This window comes from Culex pipiens, chromosome 3 (assembly GCF_016801865.2).
Source record: "Culex pipiens pallens isolate TS chromosome 3, TS_CPP_V2, whole genome shotgun sequence".
NCBI classification, from domain to species: Eukaryota; Metazoa; Arthropoda; class Insecta; order Diptera; family Culicidae; genus Culex; species Culex pipiens.
Window position 1 is genome coordinate 167,567,591 of NC_068939.1, and position 25,665 is coordinate 167,593,255.

The following is a 25,665-nucleotide window of genomic DNA, read 5'->3' on the forward strand; positions in this document are numbered from 1 at the left end:
GCAATTTTGTTGTAAATTACTTTGTGGACAGTATTTTAGGGGAAGAATTAAAAAATATTTCGATAGTACCCGTAGTTTTAAAGATACTAAAATGTCTGCAACAAAAATCTGGGTGCAAAAGTTCTGGTTGCTGTGCTGTTGGTGCTGTGGTTCCCTAAATTTCTGAAATTTTCATAATTTTTTTTTTAATTTCTTTAATTTTTTTCAATTGTTATATTTAAAGTGTTTAAAAATTTCATGTCTTCATTTTTTTTAAATCTCTGGAACTTTTAAACGAAAAAAAAAATTTTTTGTAATTTTCAAAATTTTTGAATCTTTTGAATTTTTGCCATTTTTGATTTTTTCTTTATTTTAGAAACATTAGGCCGATGCAAATATTTAAAAAAGTTTTTGTCCCTCGGCCCTGGCCGAGGTCAAGGGGGGGGCAAAAAAATAAAAAAATATAGAAATTTAAATAACAAGCCATAGTCTTCAAATTTAAATGAAAAAAGTGTTTTAAAATGCATTTTACACTAGTTCAGTTGTTTTGCAATCATTAGTTTTCAAAAAATCTAAGATCTGACAAAAACAAAAATTGTATCGAAAAAAAAAAGATTTTGCATCGAAAATTTTCAAAAAATCTTAAGAGTTTTTAATAAACCCAAACATGCTAAAAATGATTTTAAACGCTGGAGAATGTATTTTAATTTGATTTCAGCTGGTTGCACTTGAATTTTCATTGAAATTTTGAAGTTTATTGTAAAAATATTTTTTTTGCCCCCTGATTTTTCGGGCCAATTTTGAAGGGGGGGGGTGACAAAAACTTTTAAAAATATTTGTACCAGCCTTAGAAAATAAAAAAAAGTTTTATTATTTTTTTTAATTGAATTTTAAATTTTTAAATAAAAAAAATGCTAAATTATTGTTATCGGAAAAATTTAAAAAGCTAAATTTTAAAGTTTTACTTTTTTTTATCTTGAAAAAAAAATTTATTTTAAAAATATATATCAAAAAAGTTTAAAAAAATTAAAACATAAAAAATTTAAAAAAAATAAAATATCTGATGTTTAAAAAATGTTAGAAATATATATTTTTTTAAATAAAAAAAATATATTTTTTTACCTTTGTCAAAATTTCTAAAAATTTCACGAATCTTAAAAACAACCAGAAATTAAAAATATCACCCTTCACGCCTTATTTTTTTTAAATGTCTTTAACATTTAAATGAAAAAAAAATAATTTTGGAATCTTTTGATTTATTTTGATTTTTTTCAATGTTTTTATATTTTTGAAATTTAAAAAAATATAAAACCAAAAAAATATGTCTTTTGATTTCCTTATTTTTCAATTTTGTAAAAGTTTTAAAAAGTTTTAAAAATGTTATTTTTTTAATTTTTAAATTTCTATTTTATTTGATTTTTTAGCACTTAAAAATTATAAACATTAAAAAAAAAATTTGCGGCTTTAAGTTGTTTTGACGATTTTTTTTGATAAACATGTTCAAAAAATTGTATTACAAATTCCAACCGAAATATTTCGATCCACGATCGGAATTTAACGATAGTATGATCCCGATCTACCATCGACAAATTACGATCGAAATTTGGCTTGAAAAGAATGCTTGAATTGTTACTAACAAAATTGAAAGTTTTATTTTTTTTAAACTTTTCCAATTTTAGCAAAAAAAAATTTTAAAAAAAAATTAACAGTCGAAAAATAAGAATCGAGTGCAATAATCACCATATGTGGTTCCAACACCCAAAATTTTAAAAAAGAGTTATAACACTCAAATAAAAAAAAATACAATGCTGTAACATACATATTTCTTGTAACAAATCTGTTCCTATCAAACCTTTAAGTTTGACTGAATAGTTCAACAGGCAAATATCAAGTTTTTCAATTGAAAAAAGAATATTTTTTTTATTTTAAACCGCATTGTTAATTTTGTAATTATTATGCATTGATTTAAAAAAAATCTTCGATATCATGGAATTTCTTGGCAATTGTGGAATATCACGCTTTCCGCGAAATCGTGAAAATTAACTAGTCCTAAGGAGTTACCCTTCTTAATTGTACAAATAATTTTAGAAGTGAGTTAAATAAATAACTTTGGTCCCTGATCACGATTCTGAGGTCCTTTTGTCGATATCTTGTGACGGAGGGGCGGTACGACCCCTTTCATATTCGAACATTCGGAAAATACGTGTTTTTATCAATAATTTTGATTGTAATGGAGATGATTTGGAAATTTGCTGTCAAAGGAACTGTTGAGTAAATTTGATGGCGTACTCAAAATTCCGAAAAAGAATTGTTCATCAAAAAAACTCACAAACAGTTTTAAAGCATCTGCAATTTTTCTTTATGAAACTTTATAAAAGTTGAACGACATGTTATTAAAAGTATAACCCTCCAATTTTATTAATTATTCAAGATTTTTTAATTTGTGTTTTGCGCACAGATATTATAGGAAAATATTCATTTGTTGTAATTGATTTGAAATCAAATAAATTGCCCTTTGTCCATTATAATTTCAAAATAAACTTGTAAAGTGGAAAACATTTCTAAACTTTTTTTAATAGGTCCTATTATAAGCATATGAAAGACAAATAGGACTTTCTAAAAAAAAATACTCTAGATTTGCAAAAATCTCAATGTTTCTGTTCTGTTTCATAACATCACCAATTAAAATTGATTTCTAACAATTGCTTCCACAGCGAATTCTACACCGCTTCCATTACTAACCATCCAGTTCCTGGGAGCAAAATGTTGAAGATACTTTCCTCAAGTACCTTGTTTGGGCTCAAGTGAGTTGACCTGCGGAGCCTTCGAATTCTTCGTTCTAGAAAGGGGAGTAGAGGGTAGACGACTTGGAGCACCACCACGCAAATTGCCGGAAAATTGGAAAAAGGAGAATCCATCAGCTGGAAAAGAACCAGGGGGGGGATATCTTTGAAGCTTGAAGAAATTATGTAATTTAACTTTCGAGAGAGGTTGAAAGTTTTTGCGAGCAACTTTTCCGACTTCAGAAATGGAAAATTTTCCTGGAAAATTTCTTGTTCTAACTTACGTTAATTAAAATTGACTATAAATAATCAAGAGAGAAGGTTAAAAGTTCAGCTTGAACCGTCTGCAAAGATTCCATCCCTATAACAGCGATTGGTAAACCAAATCAAAAATTCATTCAAGATCAATCCGAGAGAGCTTTCTGCTTTGAATCGTGGACTTCCCCCGCGCTCGGCAATGGGAATGTAATATTGCAACTTTCATCTTCCACCACCGGCGCTCGGCCAAGGGCTTGGGGGGATGTTCGAACCCAAGAACCAATCTCCGCGCGAACCATATTCAATTCACCACCCCCCTCAAATAGAGCATTGGGGGAGGATGGCAAACCAATTGAAATTCGATAAATCCCACCGCTGAAATTGAACTTTTGAAGGAACGTTATTGTTTCAATAGCCCGGGCTCAGCTGGAAGCTTTGGGGCTAGGGTTAAGGGATATTGAATCGTGAAAAGTCGTTGGTTTGAAATGGATTTTCCTCAAATCTGAACCTCGATCAAAGTGACCTCACTGTACGGTATCATCCTGCACCCGGATCCTTCAAGTTGCTGCTGCACTCTATTATCAATCCCAGGCTTGAGATGCATAGGAGAATCCTGGATCCTGGAAAAGGTCTGGTCGGTTCCCAGAAATGTAGAAGTTGATGAAATTGGAAGTAAGACTAAAATAAACATCCATTAAGCCACCATCAGTCCTGCCTCGGCCTCTTACCTCACCTTTCCATTTTTATTCCTCTCATTTACCGGAGGTCGAGGCAAGTAAGTACACGGTTGCCATCCATTTTCATTATCGTGACCCAAATTTGAGAGCAAAAAAATAATAGTACCTATATATTTGCTTCGTTTGCTGTTACATTTGCGGATTCGAGCAGCGTCAATTGTTGAAAAATTCACACTTTCTGAAACATAATCCGGAAAACGAAGACCGACATTACTACTTCAGGGGAAATGGTCGATTGAGCCAGACATGTGACCTTTAGAATTAAATTGAATTATGGATTGAACGTTGAGAGCTTTTTTAAAAAAAGGTTTCGAGTTGAAAAATGTCAGCTTCGATTCCTGAATAGTTTAGTTTGTTTTATTAATTATAATACGCGTTTTGACAACCATAACAAACTATTTTTTGTTATGATATTTAACTCAGCACAAATGAAATACCAGGAAGTTTTGATAAAATTAAAAATTAAAATTAAAGGTTGTATAAACTGTTTTTTTTTTCTCTTTTAGAGATGTTGCAGTTTTAAAACCAAAATTATCTTTCAGCTGGACATCGGGTTTCAAAAATTTGACATTCAGACCATTTTTCAAAAAAACAGTTTTAGTAAATGATTTTTGTATTTTTTTAGGAGAGATATACCATCCTGCATTTTGAGTCTTTTTGTCACATTTAAGGCACAAATTTTGAACGAAAAAAAAATCGTGACATCACCATAAAATTTAACTTTTAAACTAAAAAATTGAAAATCTCATAGAAGTGGCGTGTATTTTCCTTTCGGTGTATTTTTTTCAAAAATCCCATCCAATTTCCTATAAGTTTGTCAAGAACAACTTTTTGATACGATGCAGTAAATTTAAAATACAAGATACAAAAATATTTAAAACACTTACGCCCTTCACAAATGTCATTATCGAGTGTAACTGGCTCCATATGTACAAAAATGGCTTATATAGGCCTTGGATAACATGTCTAAAAAGTTTTATTGAAATCGGAGGAGGTCAGGTACAAAATTACCAGAAAAATTCCTGGTTTGAGCTGGAATTGCTCTATATCACATTATTATTATTATTATTATTATTATTATTTGATTCTTTGTTACGGGTTTGAAATTTCTGAAAATGATATTTTGCTTAAAATTAATAACCCCCCGGGGCATGGCCTTCCTCTAACGTGGGATTTCTGCTCCAGCGCCTCTGACGAGACAGGAGAAACCGGGACCGACGTTTTACTTCACCATCCGATAGAAGCTCAGTGGATAAGGCGGGAATCGAACCCGCGTCTCATAGCATCATCGGGATCGGCAGCCGAAGCCGCTACCCCTGCGCCACGAGACCCACCTTAAAGCACTTATTTTTATTTTTCATCATCGTATTTTTTAAAAATATTACAATTTTTGATGTTAAAATCTTAAATTTTCACAAAAATTCGGTATGTATTAAAAAATATGTATTTTACACTAAACATTGTAACCCAGTAAAAATCTTTGCAAGATTTTGCATCGAGACACCAGATAATCATTAAAAAAAATGTATTTAAAAAAACTAAATAATTTGAGTTTTTTCGCTAAAAATTGTAGAACAGTGACAAAGCCTGCAACCTTTGAGCCCAATAATAGCACGTAGATAAAATTTCCGCCACAATATTCTGAAATAATAGGAATCTAACCAAAAAAAAAATTTATATTATTTTTTTATAAAAAAATTGCATTTATAAAAATTACAAGTTTTTGAGAAAAAAAAAATCACGCTAAAATTTTTTAAAACAGTGACAGAACCCACAACCTTTTAGCCATATAATACGGAAATAAATTGTCCAAAATCAAACCCGACATTTTTTTTTTGACTTCGATTTTTTCATATTTTCGACCTTTTTAAAATGAGGCCTGATTTTAAAATTTTGAAAATATTGATATCGGAAAAATCGAAGAAAAAAAATTGCAAATATTTCGTTTTTTAACATTGAAAAACTGACGAATGGTTGTCGAGTATTCGTCTTTGAAAAATATGATCTAATTGGATGACACTTTTAAAACCCATATTTTATCGATTTTTATTCTTTGTAAGGAAAATCAGCAAACAATTTTCCGAATTTCAAAGTCTAAAACAAAAATTATAGAAAATGTATTATCAGAAATGGACAATGACTTTTTTTTGATAAAAATGTGTCTATCTATTTAAAAAGCCAAAAATATTCCTATTTCAAATCATAAATAAGACCTAAAATTTCTGAAGCTCAAAAATGCGATTAACCAAAAAAAAGCAATAAAATTTTAGATTGCAATTTCGATTTTACTTTAAAAACTGAAATCATTATTTTTTGAAAGATTTTATATTTCCAAAAACACATTTTTATTCGTACTTTTGTAAGGCTATAAAGTTGCGGGTTTTTGCATTATTAGTTTTTTTTTTTAAAAGACGCTTTTAGGGAAATTGATGTTTTGAGAAAAGAAAGGTCAAGGAAAGTCAGCAATTTTTCCAGAGTACCAATTTTTTAAATTCCCAACAAAACCAAAAACTTTTCCGAAGACACCAAATCGATCAGAACATTCCTTCAAAAGATACAAATATTTTTAGAAATGGTCACTCATGGTCACTATCTTTAAAAATCAAAAAACTGCAAATATTTCGTTAAAATCAAACTTTCGGTGGCTATATCTTGAAAACGGAGCCCTTTATCAAAAAATCTGTAAAGTACTTTTCGATTGTAAATTCAATTTTACATCAAAAATTGAGGTAAATTTTTTTTTGTTATAAATTTTCGATTTTTTCCATTTTGGGAAATTGGGTTTTTGTGAATAAAATGTGAATGAAAAAATCGGCAATTTTTTTCCGTGTACCTGTTTTTTTTTCTCCAAAGTCCTCAACAATACCTACAACTTTGCCGAAGACAGAAAATTCTCTCAAAAGTTACAGCTGTTTAAATATTTACGTAACATTTTTTTTGGACAGCTGAGCAATTCTCTACGAAATCGGTCTTTTTTCTTCAATTTTAATTTTTGTATTTTTTAATCCGACTGAAACTTTTTTGGTGCCTTCGGTATGCCCAAAGAAACCATTTTGCATCATTAGTTTGTCCATATAATTTTCCATACAAATTTGGCAGCTGTCCATACAAAAATGATGTATGAAAATTCAAAAATCTGTATCTTTTGAAGGAATTTTTTGATCGATTTGGTGTCTTCGGCAAAGTTGTAGGTATGGATACGGACTACACTGGAAAAAAATGATACACGGTAAAAAAAATTTGGTGATTTTTTTATTTAACTTTTTATCACTAAAACTTGATTTACAAAAAAACACTATTTTTATTTTTTTTTATTTTTTGATATGTTTTAGGGGACATAAAATGCCAACTTTTCAGAAATTTCCAGGTTGTGCAAAAAATTATTGACCGAGTTATGATTTTTTTAATCAATACTGATTTTTTCAAAAAATCGAAATTTTGGTCGTAAAAATTTTTCAACTTCATTTTTCGATGTAAAATCAAATTTGCAATAAAAAAGTACTTTAGTGAAATTTTGATAAAGTGCACCGTTTTCAAGTTATAGCCATATTTAAGTGACTTTTTTGAAAATAGTCGCAGTTTTTCATTTTTTTAAATTAGTGCACATGTTTGCCCAGTTTTGAAAAAAATATTTTTGAAAAGCTGAGAAAATTCTCTATATTTTGCTTATTCGGACTTTGTTGATACGACCTTTAGTTGCTGAGATATTGCAATGCAAAGGTTTAAAAACAGGAAAATTGATGTTTTCTAAGTTTCACCCAAACAACCCACCATTTTCTATCTTCAATATCTTAGCAACTAATGGTCCGATTTTCAATGTTAATATATGAAACATTTGTGAAATTTTTCGATCTCTTCGAAAAAAATATTTTCAAAATTTTCAAATCAAGACTAACATTTTAAAAGGGCGTAATATTGAATGTTTGGCCTTTTTGAAATGTTAGTCTTGATTTGAAAATTCCAAAAATATTTTTTTCGAAAAGATCGGAAAATTTCACAAATGTTTCATATATTAACATTGAAAATCGAACCATTAGTTGCTATGATATTGAAGATAGAAAATGGTGGGTTGTTTGGGTGAGACTTAGAAAACATAAATTTTCCTGTTTTTAAACCTTTGCATTGCAATATCTCAGCAACTAAAGGTCGTATAAACAAAGTCCGAATAAGCAAAATATAGAGAATTTTCTCAGCTTTTCAAAAATATTTTTTTCAAAACTGGGCAAACATGTGCACTAATTTAAAAAATGAAAAACTGCGACTATTTTCAAAAAAGTCACTTAAATATGGCTATAACTTGAAAACGGTGCACTTTATCAAAATTTCACTAAAGTACTTTTTTATTGCAAATTTGATTTTACATCAAAAAATGAAGTTGAAAAATTTTTGCGACCAAAATTTCGATTTTTTGAAAAAATCAGTATTGATTAAAAAATTCATAACTCGGTCAATGATTTTTTGCACAACCTGGAAATTTCTGAAAAGTTGGCATTTTATGTCCCCTAAAACATATCAAAAAATAAAAAAAATTAAAAATAGTGTTTTTTTGTAAATCAAGTTTTAGTGATAAAAAGTTAAATAAAAAAATCACCAATTTTTTTTTACCGTGTATTATTTTTTTTCAGTGTAGTCCGTATCTATACCTACAACTTTGCCGAAGACACCAAATCGATCAAAAAATTCCTTCAAAAGATACAGATTTTTGAATTTTCATACATCATTTTTGTATGGACAGCTGCCAAATTTGTATGGAAAATTATATGGACTAACTAATGATGCAAAATGGCTTCTTTGGGCATACCGAAGCCACCAAAAAAGTTTCAGTCGGATTAAAAAATACAAAAAAAATCGAATGACCGAAATCCTAGAGAACTGCTCAGCTGCCAAAATTATATGAAGACGTGTATGGTTGAACCAATGACACAAAATAGCTCTTTGGTCATATCCCGCATAAAAAAGTACCATATAAAAACTTTTTTTCATATGGTAATTGAACTTTAAACTATATTGTTACTACCATTTCCAAAAATGTTTGACTACTATTTTAAAAATGGTATTTATATGGTTGGCATGAATTTTTACTATCTCACAAATGGTTTAACCATCTGGCATAAGGGTGGTTAGCAATGGTAACCTTAAAAAACTCAGTACTATTTTCGTCAAAAAACTGTTTGTTGTATGGTAAATAAATGGTTTAAGTACTATTTGGCAAAAAGTAACCTTAAATCAAACAGTTCACAAATGGTTTAATATAGTTAAATTTTAATTTTGGGAAATTGAAAAAACGATTTCACAAATAGTTACCATTTCTCAAAGTGTCATTGTATGATCCAATATGGTAATCAAATGGTAATTTTTTATCCGGGATGGAAGGCCCCAACAGAGTTTGAGGCAAATCAAAATATCGGCCGATTTAGTATCGAATTGTTCAAATTATAGAAGTTAAACTTGCAGTAATAAAAATTGATGGTTTTAAAAAGAATGTAAATGTTATTTGTTTTAAACTTAAATAAGTCTAGAAAATTACTCTGGAATACATAAGGGATACCAAAATGCGAAAAATTAAATCTCAAAATTTCCCAAAATGCACTCACATCGAGCAGATTTTTCAGCGTCAGGTCGGAGTACGAGGGCCGGGTCAGGTAGACGACCGTCTCGAGCGCGTTGATGGCGAGCGTCGTGTTGTCCTTGACCATCTTGACCGTGTCCTGGAGCAGGTACAGCGCCGTTTGGTTGTACAGCTGCGGCGGCTGCTCCAGCTTGGCTTCCAGCTCGGACAGGACCACCTTCGACTTGAGATTCTGCTTCACCATCTCGGTCTGCGAAAAGAAAGAAAGAGGAAAAAATGAAAACAGCAATTCATTAGTGATGGGAGGAGGGGAGTGGTTTGTTTGTGAGATTATTACAACTAGAGGAAGAACAAGCCACTACTATTCAGAGCGGCTGGGCAACGAGTAATTAACGTTAATGAAAATTGATTTGACTTTCTGCGAGGGATCTCCCAAGAACCAACCGCAACGGCTTCTCTGGAGGTTGATGCACGGAGAAAAATGGTTTTAAATATTTTGTTAACAATATGATTTAATTTTACCAGTTTTTGTTATTGTTTTTATTTGTCGAAGATTTTTGATCTTTTTCGTGAACTTCCTAGCCCAACATTTCCAACAGTGTCCTCCCTGGACCATTCTGTAAGTGCGCCACCATTTATCTTTTCTCGGAAAGGGATTCCCTTCTTCCCTCCTAGGGAAAAGAAAGAGCAAAAGATTGTGTGATGGCTGATGTTGTCCATGACCACCACCAGCCAGCATCTCTTGGCGCATAAAACGCCGACTATTTATGATGGGTGCAAAATGCTTCTTCCGACCAGCCTCACTCTCTCTTCCGTTCTGTCCGCTTGTATAAACCCACTATAATTCCTTGTCCGCCGTCATGTTTTTGGGTTGTGTTTTAATTTTTGTTCTGCTCACTTCCCAGGGTCCTTGCTCAACCAAGATTACGATGGTGTAGGCTTGAATGAAACAGCAATTCGGGTGTGAGGATTGTTCTACGAGTTGTGAGAAGTTTGTTTTGTTAAGTGAGGGTAAATAAAGTAATAAATGTCAGAGGCACAACAATTTGATCAATCTTGAAAAGTGTTGATTATTAAGTAACAGTATGTCGAAAATGCTGGTTGCATTATGTTTAAACTGATCAAATCAGAATTCTGAGCATTTTGTCAATTTTCCAATTTTGCCAATTTTGAAATTTTTGCCATTTTTTCCAATTTTACCAATTTTGACATTTTTGACATTTTTGTCACTTTTGACCATTTAGACATTTTTGACCATTTTGACATTTTTGTCAATTTTGACAATTTTGACAATTTCGACAATTTTGACAATTTTGACAATTTCGACAATTTCGACAATTTTGACAATTTTGACAATTTTGACAATTTTGACAATTTTGACAATTTTGACAATTTTGACAATTTTGACAATTTTGACAATTTTGACAATTTTGACATATTTTGACATATTTTACCATTATGACATTTTTTACCAATAAGACAATGTTGACAATTTTGACAATTTTGACATTTTTTACCATTTTGACATTTTTGACCAATAAGACAATGTTGACAATGTTGACAATGTTGACAATTTGACAATTTTGACAATTTTGACAATTTTGACAATTTTGTTTGACAATTTTGACAATTTCGACAATTTTGGCAATTTTGTCAATTTTGACAATCTTGATAATTTTGACAATTTTGACAATTTTGACAATTTTGACAATTTTGACAATTTTGACATTTTTTACCATTTTGACATTTTTGACCAATAAGACAATGTTGACAATGTTGACAATGTTGACAATGTTGACAATTTTGACAATTTTGACAATTTTGACAATTTTGACAATTTCGGCAATTCTGTCAATTTTGATAATTTTGACAATTTTGACAATTTTGACAATTTTGACAATTTTGACAATTTTGACAATTTTGACAATTTTGACAATTTTGACAATTTTGACAATTTTGACAATTTTGACAATTTTGACAATTTTGACAATTTTGACAATTTTGACAATTTTGACAATTTTGACAATTTTGACAATTTTGACAATTTTGACAATTTTGACAATTTTGACAATTTTGACAATTTTGACAATTTTGACAATTTTGACAATTTTGACAATTTTGACAATTTTGACAATTTGGACAATTTTGACAATTTTGACAATTTTGACAATTTTTACAATTTTGACAATTTTTACAATTTTTACAATTTTTACAATTTTTACAATTTTGACAATTTTGACAATTTTGACAATTTTGACAATTTTGACAATTTTGACAATTTTGACAATTTTGACAATTTTGACAATTTTGACAATTTTGACAATTTTGACAATTTTGACAATTTTGGCAATTTTGACAATTTTGACAATTTTGACAATTTTGACAATTTTGACAATTTTGACAATTTTGACAATTTTGACAATTTTGACAATTTTGACAATTTTGACAATTTTGACAATTTTGACAATTTTGACAATTTTGACATATTTTGACATATTTTACCATTTTGACATTTTTTACCAAAAAGACAATGTTGACAATTTTGACAATTTTGTCAATTTTGTCAATTTTGTCAATTTTGACAATTTTGACAATTTTGACAATTTTGACAATTTTGACAATTTTGACAATTTTGACAATTTTGACAATTTTGACAATTTTGACAATTTTGACAATTTTGACAATTTTGACAATTTTGACAATTTTGACAATTTTGACAATTTTGACAATTTTGACAATTTTGACAATTTTGACAATTTTGACAATTTTGACAATTTTGACAATTTTGACAATTTTGACAATTTTTACAATTTTGACAATTTTGACAATTTTGACAATTTTGACAATTTTTACAATTTTTACAATTTTGACAATTTTTACAATTTTTACAATTTTTACAATTTTTACAATTTTTACAATTTTGACAATTTTGACAATTTTGACAATTTTGACAATTTTGACAATTTTGACAATTTTGACAATTTTGACAATTTTGACAATTTTGACAATTTTGACAATTTTGACAATTTTGACAATTTTGACAATTTTGACAATTTTGACAATTTTGACAATTTTGACAATTTTGACAATTTTGACAATTTTGACAATTTTGACAATTTTGACAATTTTGACAATTTTGACAAGCTGACGACAGCAAGCAAGCGACAGCTATAAAGTAAACTTCGTTTTCCGGACGATCGAGTCTGGACTGTACTGTCAAATATTTATTATTTATGATGATTTTTTTAATTCATGATGCATAATTCGTCCTTTTGTTACTAATTTTTTTAAGAAACCAGCAATATTTGAATAAACTTTGTGAGTAAATATTTCATTAAAATGAAAACACAAATCTGAATGGGAATGCCGATTTATTTCGTGTTCTTCAGAAATAGTAATTTTATTTAAAAAAAAAAGTTGTGAAATTATGTGTTGTAAAGGAAAAAAGGCTTCAAATAAATTATAAACAACGGATTTAAAAATAATTGTCTCTGATGATATGCATTGAAATGTGTTTTAAAAAAGACTAAAATCAGTCTTAAATAAAGTAAAAACCAGATTTAAAAGAATTTCAATCAATTATCTATTCTTAGAAATTGATGGCTTCCGCAAAACTGTAGGTTTAGATAAGGACTATTTAAAAAAAAATAGATACTCGAAAAAAAATGCAATTTTTATTAACTTATCTTATATTATACTTACATTAACAAAATGATTTTGACTAACTTTCCCATCTTCAATAATTTTAATTTTTTGATATGTATTAGTGGACAAAAAGTGTCAACTTTTGAGCTCTATGGTCTACGTTCTGTTTTGGGTCAAGCTGTGATTTTCATTTTTGTTTTTTTTTTCTGCATTTCATTTTCACTCTTATTTCCATTCTTTTTCATAAAAAAATTTGGTTTTATTTAGATCTAAAAATGTCTAGAAAACACAAACTCTTCTCAATGAAAAACTGAGTTAAAAATGCCTTATTTGAATTCACATTGTAACAGATCATCTTTTACAAAAAAAAATCTTTAGCTTGATGAATTTGTTTTGAAGTAAAAAATAAGATCTATTTCATTCCTCGACCAGACAATACCACCGTAATTTATTCGCACCTATCAAGTTTATTCAAATTTCCTTAAAAGCTAAACTTTTCAATAAAGGAAAAGGACCTTAACAGAGAGAGAGCATCCTTGACCGCACACTCGAGTTGGCTTCTCTAATGACTTTTACAACTTGGTCGTTCCAAGTTCGCTGGCGTGTCCGTCCTGGACGACACCAAAATCAACCTTTTCAACCAGCCAATTGTCACCATTGTCGGACCAACTTACCAACTAACTAAACTAGTTTTGCGTTGATAATCCTCCAAACAAAACTGCTCGAAAAAGTCATTCAGAGGGGCTTCCGGAAACGGCCCCAGCCACCAAGTCTAGACCAGTTTTCAAGTTCTGCAATCCATCCAACTACTTGCACACACACACAGGCTCACACAAAAACACACACACTTCATTCAAGTCCGATCCGGGGTGTGTGAGGTAACTAGCCTGCACCTACTAGTAGCAGCTACTAAACTATCATGTTTCAACCGACCACAAGGAAAACAAGTCCTGGCCAGGTGGGAGGGGGAAGAAGAGTGGACGGGGTAAAAGTTTAATGGATAGAACCATACCGCAGACTACCGAATCCGGTGTTGAGGGGATAGGGAGGGAAGGAGGACTAACAGGTTCCAGCAGGTCTGGCAGGTCTGGCTGGCCTGCCTGAAGAGCCCACAACAAGTTTAACAACTCACGAGGAATCATGAACGAACGAATGGGCCTTCATAATGCCATTTAGCTGCGAGAATGTTCGTGAGGGGAGTGTGTGTGTGAGTTTTTGAATGATTAGTGCAGTTTACCGTGAACTGTTTAGAAATTTAAATTTCTTTTAGGACAAAATTACTTGTTCCGATAGTGTGATTAAATTGATTATGTTTCTTTTTTGTGGAATTATTACAAATTACCATGTGATGAGGACTTCTCGAAACAAATAGTTTTTTCTCTATTTCTTTGAGATTTTGTTGGTAAAATCAATGTGTTTTTTTTTTGTGGAAATTGTCAAAATTTGCCATTTGTCTTACCCCTGGCGTAGGTCACCCTATGGGTCAAGCAAAATACTACGGATCTAATTATATCGGCCTTCAGTCCAAATTTAAGCCCGATACGATCACTTTTGTGTTGTTTTGTGCTCGTTTCAAATGGAATTTCTGGAACTGGGTGTAGTTGGTGATAAGGACAATTTAGGAAAAAATATCTTATTAATATCTTATTATCTTATTTTTCTCAAAAAATTAAATTCTCGAAAACATCTATTATAAATTATTATAAAACTAACTATACTAAGTACATTTTTCAAATTGGCGAGGGCAAAAAATATAATAATTGAAACTACAAGCCAAAAAATCAACATTTCAATGAAAAATCCATTGGAAAGTGCATTATACCTACATGCATTGCATTTTTAACATCTTTCTAAAATCGACTTAACTCAACCATATCATGTTAAATTTGTAATGCTTTCACTAAAATATATTTTTTTGAAAATGTAGTAAAAATACTTAAAATTGTTCACAAAACACCGTATTTTTCGAAAATACTAAAATTTTCACGAAATACCGTATTTTGGACAATACGCAAATTTTTAAATTTGCAATATGGGTATCAAACGAAGCAAAATTTGGTATGCTTCTTCACATTACTATACTTTTTTTTTGGAAAAAACAATAAAAATCACAAAATACCGTATTTCTTCGAAAATATTTTTTTTTATTTGCAATATGGGCATCAGACGAAGCGACATTTTGTATGCTTTTCGCTTTATTAGTCTTTTGAAAAAAAACAAAAGTTCACAAAATACCATATTTTTGGAAAATACTAAAATTTTCAAAATAAGCAAATTTAGGTATCAAACGAAGCAAAATTTGGCATGCTTTTTCACATTACCGGTTTTTTTTTTTAATACAAAAAAAAATAATCAAATTAGTATTTTTTCGACTTTTTTCCAAATTGGCAATCAAACGAAGCGAGATTTTGTATGATTTTAAACTTGTGTTAATTTTTTTAAATTCAATTTTTTTCACAAAATTCACGTATTTTTCGAAAATACTAAAATTTTTAAAATATGCAATTTAGGTATCAAACGAATCGACATTTTTTACCCTTTTCAAAAACCTTAAAAAAATAAATTTTCGCAGAATACCATATTTTTGGAAAATATTTCAATTTTTAAATTTGTGATATGGGTATAAAAAGAAGCAATATTTGGAATGCTTCTTCAATGAACTAGTTTTTTTGTTGAACAAAGCAAAAAAATCACAAAATACCGTATTTTTCGAAAAATACTCCATTTTTTTAAATTTGCAATTTTATCAAACGAAGCGAAATTTTGTATGATTCTTCACTTTAGTAAAGCTTTTTAAATTCAAAAACTATTTTTGAAAAATACGTAACATTGTGAAAATATTTGTGTATTTCAGAAGACTCTAATAAAGCAAAAAAGTATAAAAAAATCGCTTCGTTTGATACCCATGTTGCAAATTATGAAAATTTTAGTATTTTCGGAAAAATACGCTATTTTGAGAAAATTTTATTTTTTAGCAAAAAAAAAACATTTGTGGTGAAATGAAAACGCATACAAAATTTCACTTTATTTGGTACCCGTATTGTAAATTTTGAATATTTTGTTATTTTCCAAAAAATACGGTTATTTGTGAAAATTTCAGTATTTTACAAAAAAATAAATAAAATAAAACAGAAATGAAACAGCACACAAAATTTTGCTTTATTTGAAACCCGTATTGTAAATTTTGTGTGGCAGTGCGTGGCCGAATGGTTACGCTGTCCGCTTTGTAAGCGGATGATTCTGGGTTCAATTCCCATCTGCTCCAACCTTCCATCGGATGAGGAAGTAAAATGTCGGAGTCGTCTCCATGCCATAAGTACAAACAACACACCAAACCAAGCCTACTCCGGTGGAATCGCTGGCGGCGGTTGGACTCGCAATTCAAAGGTCGTCAGTTCAAACACTGGGGAAGAAGGTTCCTTGGAGTAGAAAGAAGTTTGGGTGCTCTCCCCATTCAAGCCTTCGGACTCCTAGGTTCGAGCAGAAACTTGCAATAGAGACCACAAAAGACCCGGGGGTCGTTAATGTGGATGATTTTTTTGATTGGAAATTTTGGAAATTTTGTTATTTTCGAAAAAATACGTTTATTTGTGAAAATTTGACTATTTTACAAAAAAAAAATTAAAACAAAAATGATACAGCACACCAAATTTTGCTTCGTTTGATACCCATCCCATATTCCTAAAACATTAAATAAAATTTGTACCAGCCTTATGTATTATGGTATCGAAAAAGACAACTTTTGTCTAAGAAGAGAATGGTCAAAATTAATTTTAACTGAGATATGATTTTTTGAATTTTCACTTTAAATTCTAGTAATTATTAAAACAAAAAACCAAATAGCGATAATTTTGTTTTGAAAAATGCATAGTTTTTTTAATTTTAAATAGACAATTTTTTTTTATATTTGACATTTTTTTTTTTTTGAGAAACTGTCTATTTATCACGACTTTTTGGATAAATTTTTCAGGCGATGAGACGATGCAAAGAATAGGAGGATATGAGAAAGGTAAAAAGATAATTTTTGGCTCTTTTTTATAAAATATATATTCAATAAATCTAGTACAAAAATAAAAACTAAATATTTTATCATAAGCATTAATTTTTAAGATATCAACGAATTTATAAAAAATATTTCACGCTCCCTCCGTGTACGCACGAGAGCATGCAGCTAGTGCTCAGTGCTCCATCGTTTTTTCGATTTTTTTCGCCGTAATTGATTGTGGTTACCCGCGAGTTTGCTTCTCCAGCATGCCAAAGGCCGGCCGTGGCCGTGGCAGTTCGAGTGCGGCCTCGAAAAACCCGCGAAGTTCGTCTACCGGCCGTGTGCAAAAAGGTAAACAAACCAACGCCGCGTCGTCCGCCATCGCGCAGGGGAGCGTGAGCGCAGAAGGAATCGACAAAAAGTTACTACACCCCGGATATGTTCCAAGATCACCAGTGCGAACCCGTTCGGGTACCTCCGGTGCCACGACCAGTGGCACATCAACATCCGCCAACATTCCCATCAGGAACGAGTTCCAGATGCTGAGCGACGACGAAGAAAACAACAACAACACCGACGGTAGCACCACTACCGACGACGACGACGACGATGGTCGTGCACGGAAAAAAGTGCCGACGCCAAAAAAGAATAATTCTCCAACGGAACGAAGACCACCTCCAATTTTTGTTTTGGACACGTTGGCGGACGATGTTGACGAGTTGCTGGAAGGCCTCGGATATTGTCTGAAAATCGGTAAGTCGGCAGTGCAAGTGATCACACTGAATAAAAAGAGCTTCGACCTGGTGTTTGAAGAATTGAAGCGTAGCAACTTCAACTTCTACACATTCAACCCCGAGAAGCCTCCTGTTAAGGTCGTCTTACAGGGTTATCAAGACCGTCCTATCTCCGACCTGAAGGGTCACCTTTCGGACGCCGGAATAAAACCGCGGGAGATTAAAGTGCTCTCGCGCAAGACAACGGTAACAGGTACACACACACTGTACCTGTTGTACTTCGACCGCGGCACCGTCAAGATCCAAGACCTGCGGCGGACTAAGACGTTGGACGGTTTTTGGGTAAACTGGCGGTTTTACACCAAGAACCCGACGGACGTAGCGCAATGCCACCGTTGCCAGAAATTCGGCCACGGCTCGCGGAACTGCAACCTCCGGCCCCGCTGCGTGAAGTGCGGTGAGTCACACCTCTCGGAGGCGTGCGCACTGCCACGAAAGGCGGACTTGGGGGACAAGGCAGAACAAACCAAGCCGCGCGTAAAGTGCGCCAACTGTGACGGCAACCATACCGGCAATTACCGCGGATGCGTCGCGCGCAAGGCCTACCTCGAGGAGCAGGAAAAGAGGAAGAAGAAAGCGTCCCACCCTCCTCAGCGAAGTACGAGCGCAGCCGTTCCTGCAGCTGGACAGCTTACGGTTCCAGCGGAAAACTCAGCGTTCCCTCCTGGTTGGGGGCGTTCGTTCGCCAGCGTGGTCGCTGCCGGTAGCGGCAGTACGGCCCAGCAAGAAGTCACCGGGGAAGATCTCTTCACCCTGCCGGAGTTCTTTGCTCTCGCGGGGGAGATGATGACGCGGTTTCGGAGCTGCCGGAACAAGGCAGAACAATTCCTGGCCCTTGGGGAACTGATGATCAAACACATCTACAAAGGATAAATTACCTGTGATCTAGATATAAGCTTTCTCTTCCTCTATCCCCTTTCCTTTGCAATTTCTGTAAGTTTTTTTTATAGTTTTTTCTTACTCTTGCTAGTGCCTTAGTTAAAGAAATAATTGTTCCTAAATGGATTATGATGCAACACACAGCTGTAAGGAACTCCAAAACTCTGTTATGCACTTCAAAATAACTCATTGTATCTTGATTATTCACCAATAAAACCGAATTGAAAAAAAAAGAATAAAAAATATTTTCCTTGGTTAAAAACTTGAATTAAAAAACACAGTGGCCTTTTGCGAATGAGCAAAAAATTAAAAATAGCATCATTTTTTTTAATTTGAACAAAAGTGTATCATAATTAATTTGCTATAAATTAAAGAAATGATAATAAGCAAAATAGAAATAGTAGTTTATGCAACAAGTTGCAAAAAGAGGATTTTTTCAGCACGAGTCGTACATTTATCCAACGAGGTTTACCGAGTTGGATAAATACGACGAGGGCTGAAAAAATCAAGTTTTGCAACGAGTTCCATACAAAATTTTTTGCAATTCCGAAAAACACCCATTGAGTGAAATTTTAAGTCAAATTTTCATGTATTTTGTCAATAAATCGTTTAAATCAAAAAATGTTGAAAAGTGTTACATTTCGAAACAAGTGCTGAAAAGTTCAACTTTTCAGCAACCATTTCAGTGCTGAAAAGTAGAACTTTTCAGCATTTATTTTGAAAAATGTTGCTATTCGATTCTGTTATTTTTGGTACAGAAAAGTAGGTTATTTCGTCGTTCAAGAATGACAGGAAAAGTAAGTAGTTTCACAACGGAATTGCAAAAAATTCCATTTTTATAATTTTCGAGTGAATGTTTTTACGACATGTCGTTATTTTAGTGGCAGTCTAGTCATATTTTTTTTAATTAAAACCACTTTATATGAACATATATTTTCAGAGGAATTTAAAAATGTCTGTAAATTTTTTTTTTTCAAAAACACAAAATTCGAACCCACTGTGCGCGTAGCCCCTTGGACTCAAGCCAAAGCAGTTCTACAACCAGGTGCAACAACCAGCCAGGCCTACGCCAGAAGTTACGAGCTTTCCTCCCTTCCCAGGGTGGGTAGGCCGTAGGTGTACGTGCGTGTTTGGAACATGTTGCTCGTGCCTGATTTGCGGTTGCCGTTGATGGGCGAATTGTGGCTTTCCGAGGAACAGGTCAATAAGGGAGGGGGTAGTTGGTGCTTCCCGGGAGCCAATGCATGATTAATGGGATGCAATTAATTTCTATGAATTGGATTTGATCAGGCGAGGCGACCGCCCTAAGGATAAGGCGATGGTCAACTGATTAAAAGCGGTTGGAAATTAAGGGCTAAACTCACCTGGTTCCTCACGTTCAGGATCAGCTGTTCGATCTTCCTCCCGGAACCAAAAATCTGCAGCACGCCGTTGTGCAGGTCATCGTTCCCGTACAGCCCGAGTCCGATCGAGGCACAGCACACGATCGCGAAGAAGATCAGCGTGCACTTCTGGCAGCCGTGGGACTTGGGCTTGCGCGGCTTCCGGTCGCAGCACCGGGTCAGCAGATACAGCAGCAGGAACACCAGCGAGATGATGAGCAGCGCGGCCGGAATCGAGGCCAGGATGCCGAGACTCTGTGGGAAGAGAAATAGATGGAATCAGTTGGGTGGATCTGGGCGGAAATTGAAAAATTACACATGATTAGATCCCGACGACGACGCTGATTACTGATAAACAAAGTGGGACAAAAGTTGGAAGAGATAAACTCAGTTGCAAGAGAAAAGTCAAAAAACAATATCGACGTAATTTTTAGTTTATTTCCACTAAAAGTTTCAACAACTTAAATTTTGACTTCTCCAACTTCAAAACCAAAAAAACAGTTTTATTTTGTCTTCAAACAACTGACACTACATGGCGTCGTGTGTCGTTAACGGTGGCCGGTAGCAGCTCGTTGAGTCTCATTGGTTACGAAGGTTGCCGCGGTCTACAACAGCTCAGCTCAGCCCTCCGCCGATTTCTTCAAATAGCGCGCCGAGATTGACACTGAAGGCCGTCGCCAGTAAAGTGGCTCGCTCGTGATTGGAAGTGAACACCGCACCGTGTAGTGCAGCAGCACGTTATCGGTAATCAGTGCTCTAAAGTGCTACTTTTCGTGCAGATAAGTGGCATGGGCTGATCTCGGGCAAGGCGCGAAAATGATTGACATTTTTGGCGGATTTTTGAAATTTTGTTATATCGAAGACAAATAGGATAAATTCCATGGAACGACCATTCCATATATTGAAAAAAAAAATTAAATTTAAATTACAAGACAAAAAAGTCGAGATTATTTGGAGTATATTTAGTATTTTGAATTTTGACTTGCTTACAATATATTTATGTACTAAGAATTTTACTTATTTAAAAAAAAACGGTAAAGTTAAGATCGGTTAACCAACTGTCAGAAAGAACAAAATTTAACCGAATTTCGGTTGTACGATGAACAATAATGAAACTCATTACCGGATATTGGTAAGTTTGTAACAAATTCGGTAATTTTCATTTACCGAACTGTTCAGCTGTTCAAAATTCGGTAGACTGTACCGAATTCGGTAAAAAAATAAGTATCTTAAGTATTTAATGTATTTTTAAGTATTTAAAAAGTATTTTTAAGTATTTTTAAATATTTTGATTTTTTTGTAAGTATTTTAAAGTATTTTTAAGTATTTTTAAGTTTTTTTAAAGTATTTTTAAGTTTTTTAAAAGTATTTTTAAGTATTTTTAAGTATTTTTAAGTTTTTTTTTAAGTTTTTTTAAGTGTTTTTAAGTGTTTTTAAGTATTTTTAAGTATTTTAAAGTATTTTAAAGCATTTTAAAGTATTTTAAAGTATTTTAAAGTATTTTAAAGTATTTTAAAGTATTTTTAAGTATTTTTAAGTATTTTTAAGTATTTTTAAGTATTTTTAAGTATTTTTATGTATTTTTAAGTATTTTTAAGTATTTTTAAGTATTTTTATGTATTTTTAAGTATTTTTAAGTATTTTTTAAGTATTTTTAAGTATTTTCAAGTATGTTTAAGGATTTTTAAGTATTTTATAATATTTTTAAGTATTTTAAAGTATTTCTTAGTATTTTTCATTTATTTTTAAGTACTTTTTAAGTATTTTTAAGAATTTTTTAGTATTTCTAAGTATTTCTAAGTATTTTTAAGTATTGTAAGTATTTTTAAGTAATTATTAGTAATTTAAAAGTATTTTTAAATTATTTTTTAAGTATTTTTTCAGTATTTTAAGGTATTTTTAAGTATTCTTAAGTATTATTAAGTATTTTCCAAAGTATTTTTAAAATATTTTTTAAGTATTTTTTCAGTATTTTTTAAAGTATTTTGATGTATTTTGAAGTATTTTCAAGTATTTTTAAGTATTTTTAAATTATATTCAATTATGTTTAAGTATTTTAAGTATTTAAATTAGGTTTTTTAAAGTATTTTAAGTATTTTAAGTATTTTAAGTATTTTAAGTATTTTAAGTATTTTAAGTATTTTAAGTATTTTAAGTATTTTAAGTATTTTAAGTATTTTAAGTATTTTAAGTATTTTAAGTATTTTAAGTATTTTAAGTATTTTAAGTATTTTAAGTTTTTTAAGTATTTTAAGTATTTTAAGTATTTTAAGTATTTTAGGTATTTAAAGTATTTCAAGTATTCTATTTTTTTTAGTATTTTAAGTATTTTAAGTATTTTAAGTATTTTATGTATTTAAGTTATTTTAAGTATTTTAAGTATTCTAAGTATTTTAAGTATTTTAAGTATTTTAAGTATTTTAAGTATTTTAAGTATTTTAAGTATTTTAAGTATTTTAAGTATTTTAAGTATTTTAAGTATTTTAAGTATTTTAAGTATTTTAAGTATTTTAAGTATTTTAAGTATTTTAGGTATTTTAAGTATTTTAAGTTTTCTAAGTATTTTAAGTATTTTAAGTATTTTAAGTATTTTATGTATTTAAGGTATTTTAAGTATTTTAAGTATTCTAAGTATTTTAAGTGTTTTAAGTATTTTAGGTATTTTAAGTATTTTAAGTATTTTAAGTATTTTAAGTATTTTAAGTATTTTAAGTATTTTAAGTATTTTAAGTATTTTAAGTATTTTAAGTATTTTAAGTATTTTAAGTATTTTAAGTATTTTAAGTATTTTAAGTATTTTTAGTATTTTAAGTATTTTAAGTATTTTAAGTATTTTAAGTATTTTAAGTATTTTAAGTATTTTAAGTATTTTAAGTAATTTAAGTATTTTAAGTATTCTAAGTATTCTAAGTATTTGAAGTATTTTAGGTATTTTAAGTTTTTTAAGTTTTTTAAGTTTTTTAAGTTTTTTAAGTTTTTTAAGTTTTTTAAGTTTTTTAAGTTTTTTAAGTTTTTTAAGTTTTTTAAGTTTTTTAAGTTTTTTAAGTTTTTTAAGTTTTTTAAGTTTTTTAAGTTTTTTAAGTTTTTTAAGTTTTTTAAGTTTTTTAAGTTTTTTAAGTTTTTTAAGTTTTTTAAGTTTTTTAAGTTTTTTAAGTTTTTTAAGTTTTTTAAGTTTTTTAAGTTTTTTAAGTTTTTTAAGTTTTTTAAGTTTTTTAAGTATTTTAAGTATTTTAAGTATTAAAAAAAGTAAGTATTTTATGTAAGTTTAGCAAGTTTTTAATCGTTTGATGAAGAATTACCAATAAAAAATGAAGGAAATATGGTTCAATTGCTTCCTGACTTTATGAAAACAGGACGGGGAAGCCCTACAAACCTTAAAAAATTGAAATATGTACATTTGAAAACAAAAATTAGGATTTTTTTAGAATTTATAAACAAAGTTGTTCCTTTTTTCAATGTTCGGATAATATTGTCTAATGACTTTTTTTAAGTTAGTGGCTCTCCCCTAAATTACTGTCACCGTCAACGCGGGGAGGCCGCACACTCTTTATCGGTTGGCATCGATCTTATTTTCTTCGAAATGTGGTCTTCGCGCTCGGGCTTGCACCGGTGGTAATAAAATATGCAAAGTTGTTCCACTAGTACCCCGTACTGGTAGGTTTCGTAAAACAGAGAGTGAACCCCAAATGGGCGTGATGCATGCAATTTACTGCAATTGAACACCTCACTCTTCCTACGCAGCCTGGAAATACGTTGTCGTGAGAAAGTGGCAGCTTTTTGAGGTTATGTTTTTTTTTGTGAAAATGTAGAAAAAACGTGATTTAAAATTTAAGTTTGTTTGTAACATACGGCCAAAGCGACCAAATCTTGAATGGTATGAAAATTGATATCGTCAATTTTCCTTAAATAACCGGCACAATTTGGGCTGGAAAAAGGGAGTGAAAGGTGAACAAGTGGGGCAGGCTAGTGGAAGAGGGGGTTTGCTAAACGCGAAATGTGTCCGCTGCAGGAGCAATAATATTATATACCAACCGACCGTAAAATAAGCAACGCGTGTTTGCCTCCACAGGGCGGACCGAGAATGTCGGAATAACCCGTTGTGAAAATTAGAAAATGTACAACCTTTTCAAATTTTTTGTATGTCATAAATTTGACAGGGGCCTTCTCTATGATCAAAGAAGCCATTTTGACTATCATTTGGAATTTTACATCTTAAGCCCTTTTCAAAACCGAAAAATTGTAGAAGTATCGCAAAAATCAAATAAAAAAAAGTGAAATACTTTTTGCTTTCAAATCCGATTGACCGTTTTTCCAATTTTCCATTTTTCTTTCAAAAAATTGGCAACACTGCAATTTGAAAAAAATAATATTCTTTTTCCATTTTGTCCATTCCGTTCTCAAGATAAAAATTCTGGAATATTTAGTGCCTGTTTTTGTATGAAAAGCTGTCAAATTTGTAAAATAAAAAATAAACACGAAAAATTATAAATTTTGGAGGGTTGCTCTGTTGACAACTTTGCTGAGTAGGTCCAAAATAGGTTCATAACTCGATTGCAAGATTCAATACAATAAAAATAGGTTCAATTTGTAATTCATTAGAAATATGATGATACTAAATCTTTTGATAGTCACTGTAATTATATGACACACACTTGAACTAGCATTTTGAACCGCTTGGAAGTGGTAAGGAACAAATCGGTGCCTGTTTGGTGTGTGTGTCTGTGTGTGTGTTCGTCCGTGTGTTTACACCGAAAAACCACCAAAACCGCAAACTCGCAAACTGTGTACACGTGTGTATGTGTGAATGTGTGCGTTCGTATGTTTATTTACGTTCGTGTGCAACCATATCGTTCAGCAATCTAATCGATAACGGCCATCAAGCGTTTAACGAGCAGATTTTTTTTTTCGGGTGATCAAATTCATTCCACTAGTTGACTACGTTTTGAAAAGGGCGCAATTTTGACAGGCGGTGCACGGAAAATTTATTTAACCAAAATTTTGATTTCTCTTAGAAACTTTTTAAAAGTTCTCAAATAATAAAAAATAGCAAGTTTCAAAATGATGCATCTTTCAACAGTGATGGAATGAGTCAATATTGGCAATTTCAAGGTTGCTGCCTCTATCCATCGACTATTATGTTGAAAAAGTGACAACCTCTAGTCGGAAAAGGACGAGAAAAGAAGTGGGAAGGGGACCCGAAAAATGCTACGACAATTTATGGCAGGTACGTGACATAATCGAAGCAGAGGCCCGAATGCTCCTGGTCCTGGCTGACAGTGATAAACACTGAGAGCGCGCTGTCAGAGGGCTGGCAAACTGTTGATAAAAATGAAGGCATTAGCCGTCGAAAAGTTGACTGCGCGAATTGGCGCGATGGAGGGCGGCTGATGGAATACTAAATGGCGGGATTGGCCAAAGTTTGACGAGTTTTGTTTTTGTTTTTTTTTTTTGATGGGTGATAACGATTTAAATGATGCATTATCTCGTGCAAAGTTGTTATGCGTTTAGAATTAATTTGAAGGGAAGACTTCCTGATGGTTGAAACTTCGTCAGATCAAGATTCCTTTGTTTTAACTTGACATCAATATGTCAAAAGTCACTAGACATATTGATGTCAAGTAAAAACAGTAACCATAATTAAATGCATATTTTAC

The 25,665-nt window shown here is 31.6% G+C and overlaps 1 protein-coding gene across 1 annotated transcript in view; it reads right to left on the bottom strand.

The window, feature by feature from the left end:
- The window catches only part of LOC120419317 (protein tweety-like), a 58,900-nt gene that overhangs the window by 24,256 nt on the left and 8,979 nt on the right, over window positions 1-25,665 (bottom strand). Inside the window, 2 exon segments of the mRNA XM_052710012.1 lie at window positions 9,352-9,576; window positions 19,994-20,266. Of these exon segments, the coding sequence (XP_052565972.1) occupies window positions 9,352-9,576; window positions 19,994-20,266 (498 nt within the window).